General features: G+C 39.9%; 1 protein-coding gene across 3 annotated transcripts in view; it reads right to left on the reverse strand.

Annotated features, from left to right (window-relative positions):
- Positions 1–23,390, reverse strand: part of LOC110452252 (serine/threonine-protein phosphatase 2A regulatory subunit B'' subunit beta-like) — a 74,169-nt gene that overhangs the window by 14,303 nt on the left and 36,476 nt on the right. For all 3 annotated transcript variants that reach the window (XM_021500652.1, XM_021500650.1, XM_021500651.1), the window contains 3 exons: positions 17,981–18,343; positions 1,149–1,252; positions 765–867 (listed from right to left, as the gene is read on the reverse strand). In XM_021500652.1, coding sequence (XP_021356327.1) covers positions 765–867; positions 1,149–1,252; positions 17,981–18,343 — 570 coding nt within the window. The remainder of the gene's footprint in view (positions 1–764; positions 868–1,148; positions 1,253–17,980; positions 18,344–23,390) is intronic.

The raw sequence follows: 23,390 nt of genomic DNA on the forward strand, positions 1-23,390 counted from the left end.
ATTGGAAGAATTCAAATGTGTCTTCAGGGGTGAATGAATTAATAGCACTATTAGTTAAGTGTAAGATTGAATAGGCCGTGAGCTAGATCCCTATAATTTCTGTTTTTCTTTCATATTCTATTTTTGTTTCCACATAATTAAATTTAAAACAACTGTCTGATATTCTTAAAATACATTGCTAGATGTTTTTTTCATACATTTGTGAGAAATGACAAACAAATATTTCAAGAAGTGCCCAATTGATAATAAACTATTTTTACTTGATGATACTGCTTATCTTAACTCATTCACCCCTGAAGACACATTTGAACTCTCCCACTTCAAAGGTGGGAATTGTTCATAATGAAAATTCAGGGGTGAATGAGTTAACAGCCAGTCTCGTTTCAATATCAATGGGCGTACATAGCAGTAGACCCTAATATGGTGACAGCCTATCACTATCTGAGGAGCTGTCCAACCTCAGAGCGTGACCTGGATGGGCAGGACTTAAAATCATCGAGGGTCTGGTAAGTGCCAACTTACCCCCTCACGTCGACAGGACACCGACGTCGTCAGTGAGTGTAGACGTAAAACCCTTCAACCAACCAACCAACCAACCAACCAAACTAATTGCAACCAACCAGTCAAGTTTCTCAAAGTCTGCAGTTTATTCAGACATCGCAGAGTTCAGAAGTCTAGAGATCAAATTCTGTGAATACTGTCAATTTTTTCCTGTCCGATTTCAAATCCGGTGCTGTCCTGTCACAATTCTTTAAGATATTTACCTGGATTAATGGAATTATGTCGTCCTCGTCGAGGTAGTTAGTGGAAGGTTTGGCTAAAAGTCTTACAAACTGGGACGGTCGGTCATGACATGTTTGGAATATTCTGGAAACAGAAACACATACAAAATTTAACACTACACATTGAATGTTCATTGCAAACTTATTTTTTCTTCCAAAACACAAAATGTTCATAAACACAGCAAAATTTCACATCAAACCATTAACACATTATTACAACATTAACACCACAGGGATCTCTTGGATTGGAACTCCTCATCCTAAGATAATTATTCATACACTTGTAATATAAAATGTAAATTTTGTATCAATAATATCAATTTCATGGTTACATAAGAATGCACATGTTTGAATATATTAGTGTACCTTTTCCACATGGAATTGAAGGATTGTTGTGTGATAAAGCCATTCTTTTCACCTCCTGCTGCATTAAATAATAGGCCCTTCCAATAAAGCGGGAGCTTGCAAGCCTGAAATTATACACAAAAAAATATCCAAAACTTTTAAACCATATTATGAAAAAAACATATTCTACCAGGTAATTATAACAAAACTCCCTGAATTGAAAAAACAACGAACAACATTTATAAACAACGATTTTTTTACAGAAGCTACATGGCAATGGAGATGTACCATGTTATAACAGTCTGGACTGAATTTCAGGCCAGATGGCTTAAACATCTGTTGAACACTGTACAATTCAACAAGAAAACTTTAAAAAAAAAAAATCAGCAAAAGTTCCATCTGACCAGGCGTATGAAGTGAAAGGGAATGAGTTTGTGTATATTTCATAATACTGATGATGGGAACAGCTATCATGGGCTTTTTTTCTTGTCTATCTTTTTTTTGCGATGTAATCCCCTCGCTGGGGATAAGTGTTTAACAGGACCAGGTGTACAGGCATTACTGTGGGATGTACCCCACACAGCAAAACTTTACAGTTCCTCTTTGGGGCTAAGTGAATATCCAGGCCTATGGCTGGAAGCATGTGATGTTTTCCACAAAGCACAGTATTACATAAATTTATCTCATAACCCAGAACTTTAACCTAACCATAATATTTAACCACACCCATCCAACGAGATATTTATCTTAAAAACATTTCAGCTAGCTATCACAATTACTACTACAGGAACAAAATATCATTTTTATCTCGTTTGGGTTCTTTTTCACTTAAATAAGTTTGTAGGAGGAAAATGGCAATTTTTGTTATCAACTGCATGCACTTTCCTTAATGCTGCACTTTCCTTAACAGTTTATCAACACAGGCACTGCCTATCCAAAAGGGTTTCAAGGGGCTTCAGGAATCCCTCCCCACCCAAAGCCTTATTACATATTTTAACCCATTCACCCCTAAGGTCACATTGGAGTCTTACTAAATCAAAGACTGGGTAAGTCCAATATAACATTGTAGGGGTAAATGAGTTGAAGTAGCTGTTTTTGCATTGTTTTATGTATTTACATGAAATCTGTAATGATGCCAGTACATAACTCTACCAAAGTCAGTTATGCATGATTTATGTGACCAAATTCTCTGATGATGGTCTTGATTGACGTCATAATCATATTATCGGAAATACCGGACTGATTCTTGTTATTGGCTGTTCAAATCTAATGAAAATCTACTTTAAATCTGAAGAACAAATATAATCTTTAAATATTAATTTATTGTTTGGTTTGGTTTGTTTGTGTTTTACGTCCTATTAACAGCTATGCTCACTTAAGGACATGCCAGGTTTTGGTGGTGGAGGAATGCTGGAGTTCCCGGAGGAAAACCACCGATCTACGACCAGTACCTGGCGACTGCCTCACTTAGGCCTCGAACTCGCGACCCATCGGTGGAGGGCTAGGGGTAGCAGAATGTCAGCCGCCTTAACCACTTGGTCACTGCGGCCCCATGTTAAATCTATAAACTCCTTCACCATAGACGTAAATTGTATTCAGGCCTATATAAAATATTCATAACATGCTTATACACATTACGAGATTAATCTGCAACTATGTTCAGATTTATAGAACCATATCTCTCAAGAGAATTCAGTTTAATGCTTAACTTATTCACCCCTACATATTTAGACTGGACTTGCCCTGTCTTTCATCTGGTAAGGTTCAAATGTGACTTTAGGGGTGAAAGGGGTTAAAGTACAATCATCAGTGACTATATTAGGAGACCACCCATGGCAGGTCCTATGTGTGGTCTCTTAACTAACACAAGTGGTCTCCTTATATACAGGTACAATTCACAATAAATCACTAAAAGGGAGAACACTAAAGGTGGTCTCTTAACACAGGTGGTCTCTTAAAACAGGTGGTCTCTTAACACAGGTGGTCACATGAACAGGTTTAAGTGTACAGTAAAACCAGTATTTACTAATACTCATTCACCCCTGCATATTTAAACTAGACTTGCCCAGTCTTTGATTTTGTCAGGTTCAAATGTGAATTTAGGGATGAATAGATTAACTTATTCACCCCTGAAGACACATTTTGAACTCTTCCAATCAAAGGTTGGAATAGTTCAATATGAAATTTCAGGGGTGAATGAGTTAAGACACCATTCCTGGATCATCCAAAAGTGTTCTTTTTAATTTCAATACAGGTACAATTAAAACACAATGAAATTATTGAAATGGAAAACATTAAAAGTGGTCTCTTAACACAGGTGGTCTCTTTATGGAGGTGGTCACTGACACATGGGCAGGTTTCAGTTTATTTACACAGCCTCTTTGATACCAAGAATCACAAGGTTTTGTGTACTCAGCATTGGCTGACCATGCCAACACCAACCCAAGTTGGGGGAATGAGTTACATTTTGTACGGAAAAGATTGTGTTTACAAAGGTTTCATCTGTTCATACTCTGTGTGTGTAGGAGTGGAATACGTCCAAAACTGTTGGCAACCGCACAAAAAAAACTGTAAAATGATTTCTCAGATCCCTGAAGCTTCAACAACAGACCTTGGCATCAAATGGGGTCTGAGAGATCACGTACGGAGCTAACACCGAGATGGGTTTTTATATAGAACGGCAACATTTCTTATATGATGACGTCTTAATTCTTATATTAGCCCTAAGTCAAAGTACACCATGATACCAAAGTGGCATATCCAGGCAGCGTCGGGCTACAGAAAAAACGCCCACATTCCCTCTGGTCAGTTATTCTCCTTAACTCATTTACTCCTAAAGACACATTTGAACTCTTCCAATTCAAAGGTTGAAATAGTTCATTATGAAAATCCAGGGGTGAATGAGTTAACAGTTTTATCATTTAGGATACTGGATAAACTGTGCTACCAGTCCAATGATTTTTGTAGAAACTGTCCAGCTATGGTCCTCTTTGACCTCTATAAGCTTATCTGACCCCAAGTTTGAAGCATAGGAAGGAGACCAATATTATAAATTTAATATTCTACAGATGGTGTTGGGGGAGAGGGGTAGTCTAAATATTACTCAGTAACACAGGAATACTGATTAACAAAGATATAATCTCAGAGGTCACCAAAATGTCACAAAAATTCTATCTTCAGCACCTTCCGTTACTATTACAAAATACTAGCCACTAATCCTACCCATTTGGCTAGATAGAAGATCTCTTTAGCTCATTTGGTAGAGCATATATCACTAGTAAACCAGAGATCCTGGGTTCGACTCCTTGCAGAACCATAGAAAAAATTATGAGGAAAGTCACACCCTGTGGATTTTTTTTGATTTTGTTATCTTAATTTATATCAGTGCGTGGTAAACCTTTCAAAAGGATTTTTTTTGTTTACTTCGTAAGAAAATACACGATGGCTAAGCAAGATTAGGGAAGATTAATGCCATGATAGATAAACACAGACTTCTACTGTAACACAAGACGTCTTATAGCATGTGGGTGGTAAGATCAAATATATCCTGAAAAATTGGTGATAACATTTTATCGTAATATTAAAAACATGCAAGAAACAACAGCTCCAAGAGATAGTATTCATTTGTAGGTATAATCCTATGGTGAGTTTACTAGAAGATCTGAGGAAAAGCGTTAGTTGTGGTAGAGAGAGTTAAGCCAATACCTATATAGTAAAACAGTTGTAGACACCGACTGCAAGTTTAGCTCTCTAACTCTCCCCTCACTTCAGCACAACCAGCCTTATCTGTGGAATCAAAGAATCAGCCCAATCTGGGGAGGTTTAGCCTTGATGTGGTGCACAACCTGTTTAGTGAATTAGACAGACCAACTCCAGACGGTAGGGGGGAGCTTACATCTCCAAAAATCAGGCCTGCACACCCCAGGGAAGATCTAACATCCCCTGTTATTATAGGCTGCCTAACTCAGAAGGAGATTCATCATCTCCCCAAATCAGGCCAGTGATCTGATGTCACTGAGAGATATAACATCTCCCACAGTCATGCCAGTGATCTGATGTCACTGAGAGATATAACATCTCCCACAGTCAGGCCAGTGATCTAATGTCACTGAGAGATATAACATCCCCCAAAGTCAGGCCAGTGATCTGATGTCACTGAGAAATATAACATCTCCCAAAGTCAGGCCAGTGATCTAATGTCACTGAGAGATATAACCTCTCCCAAAGTCAGGCCAGTGATCTAATGTCACTGAGAGATATAACATCCCCCAAAGTCAGGCCAGTGATCTGATGTCACTGAGAAATATAACATCTCCCACAGTCAGGCCAGTGATCTGATGTCACTGAGAGATATAACCTCTCCCAAAGTCAGGCCAGTAATCTGATGTCACTAAGAGATATAACATCTCCCAAAGTCAGGCCAGTGATCTAATGTTACTGAGAGATATAACATCTCCCAAAGTCAGGCCAGTGATCGGATGTCACTGAGAAATATAACATCTCCCAAAGGCAGGCCAGTGATCTGATGTCACTGAGAAATATAACATCTCCCAAAGGCAGGCCAGTGATCTGATGTCACTGAGAAATATAACATCTCCCACAGTCAGGCCAGTGATCTGATGTCACTAAGAGATATAACATCTCCCAAAGTCAGGCCAGTGATCGGATGTCACTGAGAAATATAACATCTCCCAAAGGCAGGCCAGTGATCTGATGTCACTGAGAAATATAACATCTCCCAAAGTCAGGCCAGTGATCTGATGTTACTGAGAGATATAACATCTCTCAAAGTCAGGCCAGTGATCTAATGTCACTGAGAAATATAACCTCTCCCAAAGTCTGGCCAGTGATCTGATGTCACTGAGAGATATAACCTCTCCCACAATCAGGCCAGTGATCTGATGTCACTGAAAATCAGGCCAGTGATCTAATGTTACTGAGAGATATAACATCTTCCAAAGTCAGGCCAGTGATCTGATGTCACTGAAAATCAGGCCAGTGATCTAATGTTACTGAGAGATATAACATCTTCCAAAGTCAGGCCAGTGATCTGATGTCACTGAGAGATATAACCTCTCCCCAAGTCAGGCCAGTGATCTGATGTCACTGAAAATCAGGCCAGTGATCTAATGTCACTGAGAGATATAACATCTCCCACAGTCAGGCCAGTGATCTAATGTCACTGAGAGATATAACATCTCCCAAAGTCAGGCCAGTGATTTGATGTCACTGAAAATCAGGCCAGTGATCTAATGTCACTGAAAATCAGACTAGCTGTGTCCATGGGAACTCTTACATCTCACGGAATTATGCCAGCAAACTCTAGGAAAAAGATCTGCCATCTCCATGTCTTCCTTCTCTTATTTAATTCCATAAACATCCATCCTACTGCTAAGTGAAACCCTGATAGCCTTTGCCATGTCATTATAGACAGTTGTCAACCCATGTTACCACAGTTCACAGTTGTCTCCCCTTATCACTACATTCCAGTTGTCTCCCCTTATCACTATAAACTCACTGTTGTCTCCCAATATCACAATTCATAGCTGTCCTTCTGTATCACCCAAATTCACAGTTGTTTCCCCTTATCACTATATTCCAGTTGTTTCCCTTTATCACTACATTCCAGTTGTCTCCCCTTATCTCTACATTCCAGTTGTCTCCCCTTATCACTATAAACTCACTGCTGTCTCCCAATATCACAATTCATACCTGTCCTTCTGTATCACTCCAATTCACAGTTGTCTCCCCTTATCACTATAATTCAATTGTCTCCCCACACCATGCTTTTTCTATACTGGGTCTCAGTAAACCAACTGTGTCATGATCATAAATATTTTTTGCTTGATATCAATGTTACTGGATTATCAAGGTTTAAACATATTTCTCAAATGGCCACGTTGCAGCAATTCACACTTACATCATAATATCATGGACTACAGATATCTCCACAAAAATAGTCCGTGGTTTTCTACTTCATCTATAGCAAGGTTACAAAATAACATTAGAAGGTCAGTTGAAAAGGAGCCATACATTTCTACAGGTAAAGGATGCGAATTCCAGATATAACATATACATATTGTAAACAGTAGGACCCAGGTATCTTCACCGCTATCATACAGTGTTTACTACCATCTCCATCAAAACACGAATCTCATAACCACAACCACATGTAAAGATGGCATTTTACAACCTCCAGAGCCTCTTAATATCCAATTCTATAGTTTTCTAGTTAATTACGACGGCAGAAATCAGGAAAGTGTTCAATTATAAAGGAAAGGCTACTTTTTAACAACCATGAAACGACTGATTTAGGTTAGGATAAGATTCTGGAGTGTATATGGTACCATACATGTGTGAATCTTAATTTCACCATCAGTTGGCACCAGGCTTATTCTCATTATCTTCACATTTTAAAAAAGGATCTAAAATACACATCCTCTCCGGCTAAGATAATTGGCTTTAATGGTTTCCACAAGGAGATGGTGAATAGTATATAGACACAGGCTACATATTGCACAGGGTTGTTTACACGTATCAAGACAACTATAACCATTCCTACAGGACTGGATCCTTCACACATGTCCTACCCTGGACTATCATCCCAATAGACTAGTTCACTGTCTACATGTCTTACCCTGGACCATCATCCCAATAGACCAGTTCCCTGTCTATGTGTCTTACCCTGGTCCATCATCCCGATACACCAGTTCCCTGTCTATGTGTCTTACCCTGGTCCATCATCCCAATAGACCAGTTCACTGTCTACGTGTCTTACCCTGGACCATCATCCCAATAGACCAGTTCACTGTCTATGTGTCTTACCCTGGTCCATCATCCCGATACACCAGTTCCCTGTCTATGTGTCTTACCCTGGTCCATCATCCCGATACACCAGTTCCCTGTCTATGTGTCTTACCCTGGTCCATCATCCCAATACACCAGTTCCCTGTCTATGTGTCTTACCCTGGACCATCATCCTAATAGACCAGCTCCCTGTCTATGTGTCTTACCCTGGTCCATCATCCCGATACACCAGTTCCCTGTCTATGTGTCTTACCCTGGACCATCATCCTAATAGACCAGCTCCCTGTCTATGTGTCTTACCCTGGTCCATCATCCCGATACACCAGTTCCCTGTCTATGTGTCTTACCCTGGACCATCATCCTAATAGACCAGCTCCCTGTCTATGTGTCTTACCCTGGTCCATCATCCCGATACACCAGTTCCCTGTCTATGTGTCTTACCCTGGACCATCATCCTAATAGACCAGCTCCCTGTCTATGTGTCTTACCCTGGTCCATCATCCCGATACACCAGTTCCCTGTCTATGTGTCTTACCCTGGACCATCATCCTAATAGACCAGCTCCCTGTCTATGTGTCTTACCCTGGTCCATCATCCCGATACACCAGTTCCCTGTCTATGTGTCTTACCCTGGACCATCATCCTAATAGACCAGCTCCCTGTCTATGTGTCTTACCCTGGTCCATCATCCCGATACACCAGTTCCCTGTCTATGTGTCTTACCCTGGACCATCATCCTAATAGACCAGCTCCCTGTCTATGTGTCTTACCCTGGTCCATCATCCCGATACACCAGTTCCCTGTCTATGTGTCTTACCCTGGACCATCATCCTAATAGACCAGCTCCCTGTCTATGTGTCTTACCCTGGTCCATCATCCCGATACACCAGTTCCCTGTCTATGTGTCTTACCCTGGACCATCATCCTAATAGACCAGCTCCCTGTCTATGTGTCTTACCCTGGTCCATCATCCCGATACACCAGTTCCCTGTCTATGTGTCTTACCCTGGACCATCATCCTAATAGACCAGCTCCCTGTCTATGTGTCTTACCCTGGTCCATCATCCCGATACACCAGTTCCCTGTCTATGTGTCTTACCCTGGACCATCATCCTAATAGACCAGCTCCCTGTCTATGTGTCTTACCCTGGTCCATCATCCCGATACACCAGTTCCCTGTCTATGTGTCTTACCCTGGACCATCATCCTAATAGACCAGCTCCCTGTCTATGTGTCTTACCCTGGTACATCATCCCGATACACCAGTTCCCTGTCTATGTGTCTTACCCTGGACCATCATCCTAATAGACCAGCTCCCTGTCTATGTGTCTTACCCTGGTCCATCATCCCGATACACCAGTTCCCTGTCTATGTGTCTTACCCTGGACCATCATCCTAATAGACCAGCTCCCTGTCTATGTGTCTTACCCTGGTCCATCATCCCGATACACCAGTTCCCTGTCTATGTGTCTTACCCTGGACCATCATCCTAATAGACCAGCTCCCTGTCTATGTGTCTTACCCTGGTCCATCATCCCGATACACCAGTTCCCTGTCTATGTGTCTTACCCTGGACCATCATCCTAATAGACCAGCTCCCTGTCTATGTGTCTTACCCTGGTCCATCATCCCGATACACCAGTTCCCTGTCTATGTGTCTTACCCTGGACCATCATCCTAATAGACCAGCTCCCTGTCTATGTGTCTTACCCTGGTCCATCATCCCGATACACCAGTTCCCTGTCTATGTGTCGTACCCTGGTCCATCATCCTAATAGACCAGCTCCCTGTCTATGTGTCTTACCCTGGTCCATCATCCTAATAGACCAGTTCCCTGTCTATGTGTCTTACCCTGGTCCATCATCCTAATAGACCAGCTCCCTGTCTATGTGTCTAACCCTGGTCCATCATCTCAATAGACCAGTTCCCTGTCTACGTGTCTTACCCTGGACTGTCATCCCAATAGACCAGTTCCCTGTCTATGTGTCTTACCCTGAACAATCATCCCAATAGACCAGTTCCCTGTCTATGTGTCTTACCCTGAACAATCATCCCAATAGACCAGTTCCCTGTCTATGTGTCTAACCCTGAACAATCATCCCAATAGACTTGCTCCCTGTCTACGTGTCTTACCCTGGACAATCATCCCAATAGACCAGTAATCTGTCTATGTGTCTTATTGTGGACCCGACCATCATCCTCATAGTCGAGGTCCTTATTTACTATGTGTCTCATGATGATCCACCATCCTATATATAGCTAATAGACTAAATCAATCCCTGGGTACTATTTGTGTCACACCGTAGATCTTCGTAGTGTCTTATGGTGGGTTATCAACCTCATAGATAGACCCCTGTTTACATGTCTTATGGTAAGCCGTCATCCCCATAGACATTACCCTGGACCATCATCCTAATAGACCAGCTCCTTGTCTATGTGTCTTACCCTTGTCCATCATCCCGATACTCCAGTTCCCTGTCTATGTGTCTTACCCTGAACAATCATCCCAATAGACCAGTTCCCTGTCTATGTGTCTTTCCCTGTACCATCATCCTAATAGACCAGCTCCCTGTCTATGTGTCTTACCCTGGTACATCATCTCGCTACACCAGTTCCCTGTCTATGTGTCTTACCCTGGACCATCATCCCGATACACCAGTTCCCTGTCTATGTGTCGTACCCTGGTCCATCATCCTAATAGACCAGTTCCCTGTCTATGTGTCTTACCCTGGACAATCATCCCGATACACCAGTTCCCTGTCTATGTGTCGTACCCTGGTCCATCATCCTAATAGACCAGTTCCCTGTCTATGTGTCTTACCCTGGACCATCATCCTAATAGACCAGCTTCCTGTCTATGTGTCTTACCCTGGTCAATCATCCCGATACACCAGTTCCCTGTCCATGTGTCTTTACTTTGTCCATCATCCTGATAAAACAGTTCCCTGTCTATGTGTCTTACCCTGGACCATCATCCTGATAAACCAGTTCCCTGTCTATGTGTCTTACCCTGAACAATCATCCCAATAGACCAGTTCCCTGTCTACGTGTCTTACCCTGGACTGTCATCCCAATAGACCAGTTCCCTGTCTATGTGTCTTACCCTGAACAATCATCCCAATAGACCAGTTCCCTGTCTATGTGTCTTTCCCTGGTCCATCATCCTAATAGACCAGCTCCCTGTCTATGTGTCTTACCCTGGTACATCATCTCGCTACACCAGTTCCCTGTCTATGTGTCTTACCCTGGACAATCATCCCGATACACCAGTTCCCTGTCTATGTATCTTACCCTGGTCCATCATCCTAATAGACCAGCTACCTGTCTATGTGTCTAACCCTGGTCCATCATCTCAATAGACCAGTTTCCTGTCTACGTGTCTTACCCTGGACTGTCATCCCAATAGACCAGTCATCCTAATAGACCAGCTTCCTGTCTATGTGTCTTACCCTGGTCAATCATCCCGATCCACCAGTTCCCTGTCTATGTGTCTTACCCTGAACAATCATCCCAATAGACCAGTTCCCTGTCTATGTGTCTTTCCCTGTACCATCATCCTAATAGACCAGCTCCCTGTCTATGTGTCTAACCCTGGTCCATCATCTCAATAGACCAGTTTCCTGTCTACGTGTCTTACCCTGGACTGTCACCCCAATAGACCAGTTCCCTGTCTATGTGTCTTACCCTGAACAATCATCCCAATAGACCAGTTCCCTGTCTACGTGTCTTACCCTGGACTGTCACCCCAATAGACCAGTTCCCTGTCTATGTGTCTTTCCCTGTACCATCATCCTAATAGACCAGCTCCCTGTCTATGTGTCTTACCCTGGTACATCATCTCGCTACACCAGTTCCCTGTCTATGTGTCTTACCCTGGTCCATCATCTTAATAGACCAGCTCCCTGTCTATGTGTCTTACCCTGGTACATCATCCTGATACACCAGTTCCCTGTCTATGTGTCTTACCCTGAACAATCATCCCAATAGACCAGTTCCCTGTCTACGTGTCTTACCCTGGACCATCATCCCAATAGACCAGCTACCTGTCTATGTGTCTTACCCTGGTACATCATCTCGCTACACCAGTTCCCTGTCTATGTGTCTTACCCTGAACAATCATCCCAATAGACCAGTTCCCTGTCTACGTGTCTTACCCTGGACCATCATCCCAATAGACCAGTTCACTGTCTACATGTCTTACCCTGGTCCATCATCCCAATAGACCAGTTCACTGTCTACATGTCTTACCCTGGTCCATCATCCCAATAGACCAGTTCCCTGTCTACGTGTCTTACCCTGGACCATCATCCCAATAGACCAGTTCACTGTCTACATGTCTTACCCTGGTCCATCATCCCAATAGACCAGTTCCCTGTCTACGTGTCTTACCCTGGACCATCATCCCAATAGACCAGTTCACTGTCTACATGTCTTACCCTGGTCCATCATCCCAATAGACCAGTTCCCTGTCTATGTGTCTTTCCCTGTACCATCATCCTAATAGACCAGCTCCCTGTCTATGTGTCTTACCCTGGTACATCATCCTGATACACCAGTTCCCTGTCTATGTGTCTTACCCTGAACAATCATCCCAATAGACCAGTTCCCTGTCTACGTGTCTTACCCTGGACTGTCATCCCAATAGACCAGTCATCCTAATAGACCAGCTTCCTGTCTATGTGTCTTACCCTGGTCAATCATCCCGATACACCAGTTCCCTGTCTATGTGTCGTACCCTGGTCCATCATCCTAATAGACCAGTTCCCTGTCTATGTGTCTTTCCCTGTACCATCATCCTAATAGACCAGCTCCCTGTCTATGTGTCTAACCCTGGTCCATCATCTCAATAGACCAGTTTCCTGTCTACGTGTCTTACCCTGGACTGTCATCCCAATAGACCAGTCATCCTAATAGACCAGCTTCCTGTCTATGTGTCTTACCCTGGTCAATCATCCCGATCCACCAGTTCCCTGTCTATGTGTCTTACCCTGGTCCATCATCCCGATACACCAGTTCCCTGTCTATGTGTCTTACCCTGGTCCATCATCCTAATAGACCAGTTCCCTGTCTATGTGTCTTTCCCTGTACCATCATCCTAATAGACCAGCTCCCTGTCTATGTGTCTAACTCTGGTCCATCATCTCAATAGACCAGTTCCCTGTCTACGTGTCTTACCCTGGACTGTCACCCCAATAGACCAGTTCCCTGTCTATGTGTCTTACCCTGAACAATCATCCCAATAGACCAGTTCCCTGTCTATGTGTCTTACCCTGGTCCATCATCCCGATACACCAGTTCCCTGTCTATGTATCTTACCCTGGTCCATCATCCCGATACACCAGTTCCCTGTCTATGTGTCGTACCCTGGTCCATCATCCTAATAGACCAGCTCCCTGTCTATGTGTCTAACCCTGGTCCATCATCTCAATAGACCAGTTCCCTGTCTACGTGTCTTACCCTGGACTGTCATCCCAATAGACCAGTTCCCTGTCTATGTGTCTTACCCTGAACAATCATCCCAATAGACCAGTTCCCTGTCTATGTGTCTTACCCTGAACAATCATCCCAATAGACCAGTTCCCTGTCTATGTGTCTTACCCTGAACAATCATCCCAATAGACCAGTTCCCTGTCTATGTGTCTAACCCTGAACAATCATCCCAATAGACTTGCTCCCTGTCTACGTGTCTTACCCTGGACAATCATCTCAATAGACCAGTAATCTGTCTATGTGTCTTATTGTGGACCCGACCATCATCCTCATAGTCGAGGTCCTTATTTACTATGTGTCTCATGATGATCCACCATCCTATATATAGCTAATAGACTAAATCAATCCCTGGGTACTATTTGTGTCACACCGTAGATCTTCGTAGTGTCTTATGGTGGGTTATCAACCTCATAGATAGACCCCTGTTTACATGTCTTATGGTGGGTTATCAACCTCATAGATAGACCCCTGTTTACATGTCTTATGGTAAGCCGTCATCCCCATAGACAGGACCCTTGTCTACATATCTTTTAGACCATCATCCTCATAGACTAGAAGCTCACTAGTCTACCTGTCTTATTGTGGATAATGATGCCCATATATTAGACACATGTCTATGTGTTTTACAGTGGGTTATCATCCTCGTAGACTAGACCTCTCTAGTCTACCTGTCTTATTGTGGATAATGATGCCCATATATTAGACACATGTCTATGTGTTTTACGGTGGGTTATCATCCTCGTAGACTAGACCTCTCTAGTCTACCTGTCTTATTGTGGATAATGATGCCCATATATTAGACACATGTCTATGTGTTTTACGGTGGGTTATCATCCTCGTAGACTAGACCTCTCTAGTCTACCTGTCTTATTGTGTCTTATTGGCGCTAGTACTCCCAGAAATTCCAACTGTAATACATCAATGTTCTGGCAAAGTGCTTACCTGGGTATAAATATGGCTAGCACTGACCTATCTTCTGACAGTGCTTGCCTGGGTATATATATATATTGTATATGGCTGGCACTGACCTATCTACTGACAGTGCTAGCCTGGGTATATATTATATATCGCTGGCATTGATCTATCTTCTGACAGTGCTAGCCTGGGTATATATTATATATCGCTGGCATTGATCTATCTTCTGACAGTGCTTGCCTGGGTATATCTATATATTATATATTGCTGGCATTGATCTATCTTCTGAAAGTGCTAGCCTGGGTATATATTATATATCGCTGGCATTGATCTATCTTCTGACATTGCTAGCCTGGGTGTATATTATATATCGCTGGCATTGATCTATCTTCTGACAGTGCTAGCCTGGCTATATATTATATATCTCTGGCATTGATCTATCTACTGACAGTGCTAGCCTGGGTATATATTATATATCGCTGCCATTGATCTATCTTCTGACAGTGCTAGCCTGGGTGTATATTATATATCGCTGGCATTGATCTATCTTCTGACAGTGCTAGCCTGGGTATATATTATATATCGCTGGCACTGACCTATCTACTGACAGTGCTAGCCTGGCTATATATTATATATCGCTGGCATTGATCTATCTACTGACAGTGCTAGCCTGGGTATATATATATATTGTATATGGCTGGCACTGACCTATCTACTGGTGCAGGAGACCCCTGGTAATCTGTTTGTGTCAACAGCCCCCATCAGACCATCTCTACACAGCTGATCAATCTTCACGTAGTCTACAGGTTTCTATGACATGTGTGTCAAGCTGACGTATACATTAGTGTAGCATATGTATATATCCTACCTTAATGGATCTCCACTACCCACTAACCTATAAAATTGTGATTAGAGTGCACTAAAATGTACTAATCTTAGTATATATAGTTTAGTTCAGCTGCATTTGTTTGGAGCAAGATTTTGTCTCAGCTATACATAACAGACTTTGATTTTGAGGTGTTTTTTTAAAGAAAACTTGATTCAATTTGAGGGACTACTTTTCAGGAAATTGAATGTACATTAAGGAATTTTTGTTTTTTAACAGTAAATTCCCTACATGTAAAAAAGCAACCCCAAGCACTTTGGTTATGGAAGTTTTGTTTGACCAAAGAAAATAATAAAGACATTGCATGGAAACCGATTTTCAGATTGTAGTATAAAATCACTGTGACTTGAACTTTGACCTTTTGACATAAAAACTAATCTCAAGGTAAAAGTAACTGCTTTTCTGCAGACTCCACTTGAGGTGCAGAAATATATATATATAAAGCAACCCCAAACAAACTCTATAATTTAAATGTATTAAGTAACTTTTTTAGAATCAGATTCCAATTTATGGTAAGGGACCTCGACTTTTGACCTTTCAACCCGAAAAGCAAACCCTCTTTAGAAAAGAAGCCATGTATAAAGTTTACGTTGAATGATGAAGTTAAATGCAAAGTATAACAAAGAAATATGAACAGACCAGACCATCAAAAAAGGCAAACAGTTAACTCATTCACCCCTGAAATTTCATAATGGACTATTCCAACCTTTGAATTGGAAGAGCTCAAATGTGTCTTCAGGGGTAAATGAGTTAATGCCCCCTCCATTATGATTCGTCCTTAAAAGGTTGGGAAAGGGTCCCCTTTGATTCATCACACGAGACAAACTATAAGTTTAATCAGACTGAAGAAATCTATGTCAGACAGCCTTTATAGGTTATAGGACTTTTATCAGAATTAGCCAACCTAATTCTGGCCTCTGGGAGTTCAAATGGACCAATACGTCCTGTACTCATTATAATCTGGGTAAACGAAGTTGGACTCGGTACAAACCACTTAATTACTATTTTCTTTGAATGTTTTCCAAAAGAAAAAGTTTGGAACGGGCCAAATCAGTGTACAGTTATGTGAAGAAACCAATGCGATCTATAACGGTCATTACTGACTGCTTTGGTTGAAAATAAAAGGTGCTTGAAGCGTTTTATACACCGCAATAATTCTATCAACACGTTTCTTTAAAGACTATGGAAATGCTATGGTAACTGTACGTGATAAATCGTAGTTATTGTCTGTTCCTTATCTTTCACCTACTCCTATGAAAGATTCAAAATTCTGATAAACATATGGGAAAAGTCTCAGCTGGCTTAATAAATTGTCTATGAGCTGGTAAACAATATAATAGCAAAACATACATAAAACATTCTAGATCTGCTGAAGGGCATTTAGCCAAGATCAGAAATGAAAAGATTTCATCTCCATATTTTTTCTGGAAAATTATTTTTTCTGCTATTTGAATGCAGATGAATGTATCTATGATGCTCTTTATGAAAATAATCATATCATTTTTCACAATGGATCTTCAACAAGCAAAATACTTGACACGAGTTTCAAAATCCACTGTTTCAGATACGAAATATGTTATTTTTGTAGTTGTTTTTTTCACCGACTTTTGCTAGGTGAAGAGTGTGTTTAGCACTACGAGTTAAGGTCAAATATATCCCTATCTATATACAAAGATAAGGATTGACAAGGGAGACAACCCGCACAGCAAGGGAGATAAACCAAACGTGACCACCAGGATCTACATGAGCACTACAAACAAATGTTACATCACTCCCTGGGGAGGCTGAACACTGCATGGAATGCCAGATAATATCTATCCGATCCAGGGATCACCTGATTGTCCCCACACAACCATCATCTCAAATATTTACACAAGATAACCTTGTTTATTTTCTTCATAACACTGTCTCAATATAATGCCTGTGATACGGACAATGATTATGAACTCTACCTGCCTCCTTTTGAAGAAGAACACCTGACAATGCTATCTATGGTGGAATTTCCTTGAGATTTCTCATGTTTACGTAAGACACCACACTTCCACTTTACTTGTGTAAACTTTATCCTTTGATCCTGACAAAAGCCCTTTGCTAAATCACGTTATACCACTACTACAAGGTCAAAGCTACCGTTTAAATACGGATATTTCTCCCCAATTTAAGGCCTACAAAAGCTTGAAGACAAAGGTTCTCGGAATGTCAATAAAAGTTTCACAAACGAAATAAAATTATGTAAGTTGTAAGTAAGCACAGGGGCCTGAGAGCTGGAGCCCAGTGTTAGATGTTTCTAGAAGAAATTCTCCTTATTGAAACATGTTATTTTTTCATAGGTGCTGGAAAACAGGAATTATTTCTCTACTGATGCCAAACAAAGACACCTTCAGGAAATTCCCAAGAGCAAAATTCATCGCAGATATCTTTAAATGTGAAATTCTGATTGTTTTACTTTTTTTTATCAAAGGTAACTTTTGAATTACTTGAAAAATATTATTCTCAAACTAATATTACTTATTTTTCTTATATATAGAATTTTTTAACAATTCATATCTAAGAATAACTGATCAGTCATGAAACCATTGTCCAGTATGCTAGAAAACTGGGAAGATAATTTTTAAAGGCTTGTTCGCTATATGACTATGTACAGTAGTTAAGCATTTGATACTGTTATTATTAAAATTTCGGCAAAGAAACAGTAAACATCATGAATTCTAACTGATTTTTTCCTTTGAAAATCCCTATGTATCTGATGACATACCTTCATGATAGCTGCCATATGTTGTTTGAAGGCCTTTCCACCCTCCAGATTGGAGAACTCCTGACTGACTGCCTGCAACGCTGTTTCCTTATCCCCGTCCCCTACTCCGGGCTGCCCCAGGGGAAAGTGGAACTTTGGGATGTTGACATTCAGTAGTCTCGTCTTCTCCTTTCTCTTGCCCTTACTGTCCTTGTCCGACAGCGTCTTGATGGTGGGGGCGGCTGTAGATAAAGGGGGAGATAACTCCTTGTTTTCTTTGTCACGCTCTTTACTGGTGACCTTGACAAGGTCTTTATCCCCATGGCCGTCACGTGAAATGATGTCTTTGGAATCTTTTGCTGAATTGGACACACCATGATTTGTCTGCAAGTAAAAGAGTTTACCGTAATTTAAATGTTTATTCCATTTTTTTTTAGTAAGGTGATTAACCCTTTCATCACTGTAGACCATAATGGACTCATCCAGATCAATGCATGGGAGAGTCTACTAAAGTTGCATAGGGGTGAAAGGGTTAATAGAGATTGAGAGACAATCTTGCAAACCGTAATATGCAGGTAACTTCACATTTTTTAGCGCTTTATTTGCATTAGGGAAGAGAGTTTCTGCCATCTGTGTTGAATCTCCAGCAAAGAAGAGTTCTAATTTGTTCCACAATTTTGTGACTTGGAGTTGGGCTCAACCTTTCTATACCCAAGAAGTATAATATACAAAAGAAATATATTCATAAAATTTCCTTTTTCACAAAGATACTTCCGTTATAATCATTCCCTGGGCCTCTTGATTATAAATCAATGAAGCTTATCCTCTGGTTGTTTTGTAGTGTTTATTTAACTCATTCACCCCTGAAATTTCATAATGAACTATTCCAACCTTTGAATTGGAAGAGTTCAAATGTCTTCAGGGGTGAATGAGATAATGTTTACTGACATTTGTCACTATATATTAATACATTTCTGCAATATTACTGGGGATATGACTTCATAACGAAAATGTTCTAACTCTTTAAACTCACTCTCAATCTATAATTGTTTTGCATAAATTTTGAGGAAATAACATATAAAAGATAACAGGATTTTTTTTGTTGAGGACTGTCTATACTTATGCAGTAGAAAAGTTGCCCAACTCTCCCCCTTTTAAACACCTTTTAGAATTTGAAGTAGGAAGATGTTTTAGTGATAATTATGACATACACCAGCTGCCCTAAGTAGAAAAGGTTTAATATAACCGGAGAAACCATTCAAAAGCATTATTACAAACATTGAGGGTGATTAGGAAGAATTCCAACACACAGTTTACCTTACAAAAAACCTGGATCACACTTAAACTCGGCAAATGAGAAAAGTTGGACATATTCCAGAGAGTGACAAGTGATATGAAGGAAAGCATTGTCTTCTAACACAGGTGTGGAACTTGAACAACACTGGATCAGAAGAAGAGATTTTTTTTGAGTATGAAATGAACAATGTACCTGTATAAGTTACTAGATGTATGGAAATCAGTCTTGTTACCTTTCAGGTGTTGCCAGAAGGAGGGCTCATGCAATACATTAGGGCTGAAACCCTCTGGGCCTGACAGTCTATCATACTTTAAATACATTACTTTTTTTGTTTGTTTGTGTTTTACGTCCTATTAACAGCTATGGGCCCACTTGTATAAAACATCTCAAAGTTAAGGAAAATCTCAAGCAATGAATTGTCTATGGGAAATCTTAGACTTGAGGAAATCTCAAGCGTTGAGATGTTTTATACAAGTGGACCATGGTCATTTAAGGACATACCAGGTTTTGATACTGGAGGAAAGCCGGGGTTCTCCAGAAAAACCACTGACCTACAGCCAGTACCTGGCAACTGCCCCACGTAGGTCTCAAACCCGCGACCCAGTGGTGGAGGGCTAGTGGTAGCAGAATGTCAGTGCCCTTATCCACTTAACCACAGTGGCCCCTGTTTGGAAATATAGGTAAATTTGTAACACTAAGTAAGGAAAAAGTCAGATCTTCACAACCCGCAGTGCTGTTATAGTAACAAAAAACATGATAAGTGCATCTGATACTTAGCCTATCAATTTGTGACAAGATTTCAGGTTGGATATAGACGATTACTTATGATTGTAGATACACATTTTCATCCCATTACCAGTACAGAATTCCTCATTCTCATAAAATCTTGTGCATAACTGAACAAAATTCTTCACTTTCTTCACTTAAAAAATCAAACTTTCAACAACAAAAATGGTGGTCAAATTGTTTCATTCTTTTTATTTTATAACCTATTGAATTTACATAAACAAGCAGTTTCGGTGATAAATCTAAGATTTTGTTGGATATATATACTAAATTCCAGATTTATCTTTTGTAATAAGCTTATCAAGACTAATTATTTCGACCAGGCCATGTATAATCATCAATTATCATACGTGACCCACCTTACTTTTTGGCTAGTAGCCATTACCAAGGAAACAACAACGAAATTCCCAGAATGCTTCACCAAATAATGGCATCTCTGGGATAAATAAAAGAAAGATTTATGATTGGCCGTCAAGTCCAGAACAAACTTCAGGAGAAAAACACCTGCCTTTGTATAGATCGGGTATAAACAAGTACAAAATTTCTCAAAACCTGCTTTTATCTTGAAAAGCATTGTACATCACCTTGCCAAAATTACTGTTTCTATAGAAAAACCTTTCGAAAACAGTTCGTCACATAAATTAAGTTTGCCAAGAAAATGTTTGCCATTTTTTTTTTCAGATATACTTCATTATGTCTTACATTTTTACATGTAACGATTAATATTTTAAAAATCACTATGGCGAAGTTATTTCTGAACTAATATTGGGAAATTTTCACAACAATAAATGTACATATACATCAATGTTTACCTTCAATGTCTACTCAGCATATGGAAGTAAAATCAACACACTTCTGATTTTTTGTGACAGGCAATTACCAAACTGGCAAGATAATTTTATTTCTGTTTAAATCATTATTGCCATCAGTAATGAAACCAGAAAATTTAAAAGAAAAAAAAGGTTTTCTGCATGGAGAAACTTTATTAAATGTTTTGATCTATGCCAAAACCTGTGTCAAAATTAGTCAAAAAAATGGTTTCACAATAATTGCTCCAAAATTTCAAATTTATTCTAAATACCAATAAAAAAAAAAAATTACGAATTCATTTATGGCTAAAATCTAACTTATCCCCCTGTAAGCTAGCTAGCAGATTATTTCCAAGTAATGAAAACTAAAGCGTTTAAAACAGAAAGAAACAAAAAAAAGATTTGTGCATGCATTTGTCACTCTGTACACTGTACATAAAAATGAAAATAATTCAATCCGTTCAGATGTAATTTCTCTGTAGTTATCAAGGTCTTTGAGCTGCTACTAAGCCTTGAAAAGATACATAAAACATTGTTCCTTTACAATAAGCACATTTGGTGCACATTTGATAGTAAAAAAACACCAATATATGAAGAAAAGTTAGCAGCCACAATGAACGTCTGTGAAACCATACAAATCACACAGCATTTACTTGTCAGAGAGCCAGCAGATGTCATGTCGCGAGACAGGAGACCCATTCTGTGGAAAAGTATGCATTTTGTTGAATTGTGGTGAGAATTACAAACAAAAACAGACATGTCTTTACTAGGTTTAGGAGAAATGTTCTTCCTGTCTGTACAACATGCACATTGTATTCCACTAAATAGAATTTCAAATGAGGTTTGGCTTATCTTATTTAAAATACATCACATGAATCATAAAAGATTTTAATATTTTCCTTCCAATTGGTTTTTCTCCTCTTTTTTTCTCTCTCTGAAAATACTGTAAAAAATCCTGTAGTAAGTGCTATTTGTAAGATAATCAGCCAACTTTCTTTTTTCTCTGATTTTTTTTTTAAATATTTCAAGCAATACGCCCATGTCTGGTGATTAGCCCACCCTTTTCTATTGCCTGTCAGTAGAAATGAAACCAAATGCGATTTCATGGTTTTGTAATAAACCTACCCCATTTCTTTGAGTTAGAGGTTATGTGTCGGCCTCCATGGGCTTTTTACAGGATAAATACAGTGTGTGTAACGTTTTATACTTAAACAGTATTCTTCTGTTCATGACCATAGCAATATGTTACAAGTAATGCAAAATGGGTCACTACAATGTTCTGTTTATATTAAACCCTTTCACCACTGTAGACTCTAATGGACTCATCCATATCAATGCATGGTAGAGCCTACTAAAGTTAAACAGGGGTTAAAGGAATAACAATTGTCAGCAATACACAACCCTATATTTATGTTTCTACACCAGCTAGAGGGAAAGCCTATATTTTGTACTTTAATGTGAATCGGTAACTACCTGTCAAGAACACTCCATGATCCCGCCTACTCAATCATTAGTACAATGTACTATACACACACAAACTACCCAGAGCTTCATCACTTATCCTAATGCTTATAGTACATAATAGTATTAGCCGTTGTGACTGGGAGATTTGCTGTATACAGTTCTAGACAGAATTTTTTTAATTTCTGCTGATCTGAGCATTTTGATCTAATGCTACAACACAAGACATGCTTATTAGTTAGCTGACATTCTAGTAACCCTTTCACCCCTATGTAACTTAAGTAGACTCAACCATGCATCGATCTGGATGAGTCCATTATGGTTAACAGTGGTGAAAGGGTTAATTACTAGAGTGTAAAGATTTTAAGGATCCCAGTACCACTGCCAAAAATGGAACTATATATGCATTGGAAACTTTTTTCCATTAGGACTATGACTTTAATCAATTGTATCTGAAAAGGAGAGTAACCTTCAATGACTTTTATGGAAAACAATAATGCAGATTAAATGAACAGACCGTTAATGGAAAAAAACTAGAAAATGTCTGTAAGACATAAATGCCCCCCACTCATGGATGGGATGGGATGGGACAGGACGGGAAGGAACGCAAGGCGACAGGACGGGACGGACATGGGCAACACTATATATGCCCCCCAATTTTGTGGCCGGGGCATAAAAACGTACTGATGAAATAAATAAAGATAGCGACAAAAGTGTTCTGAATAAAAAGTACAATTGGTTCTCAAATCATTATATTGTCAATCACTTCAATCAACTGTCAGCTTTATACTGTGCAACTGTCTTCTTTAAAGTCGTTATCATTGCAATTTAGCGTAATAATGTCTGCAAAATAATTAACATAACAACCACATCACAACAACTGTGATGAAAGAATACATTGCTTGTCTCTATAATGTATATATTTCAACACCTCGTCTTCTTGGCTGTCTCCTATAATTACTAGAACATATGCCACAGACAGATTTGTTTCTATTCCCAGAATATTTCAGGAATGCTTTCGGGTTTTTTGACAGAAAACACGACATGTGTTTTGGATACAAAGCCAAGCATAATTAAT

The sequence above is a fragment of the Mizuhopecten yessoensis genome, unplaced genomic scaffold (assembly GCF_002113885.1).
Source record: "Mizuhopecten yessoensis strain PY_sf001 unplaced genomic scaffold, ASM211388v2 scaffold6505, whole genome shotgun sequence".
Taxonomy (NCBI): domain Eukaryota; kingdom Metazoa; phylum Mollusca; class Bivalvia; order Pectinida; family Pectinidae; genus Mizuhopecten; species Mizuhopecten yessoensis.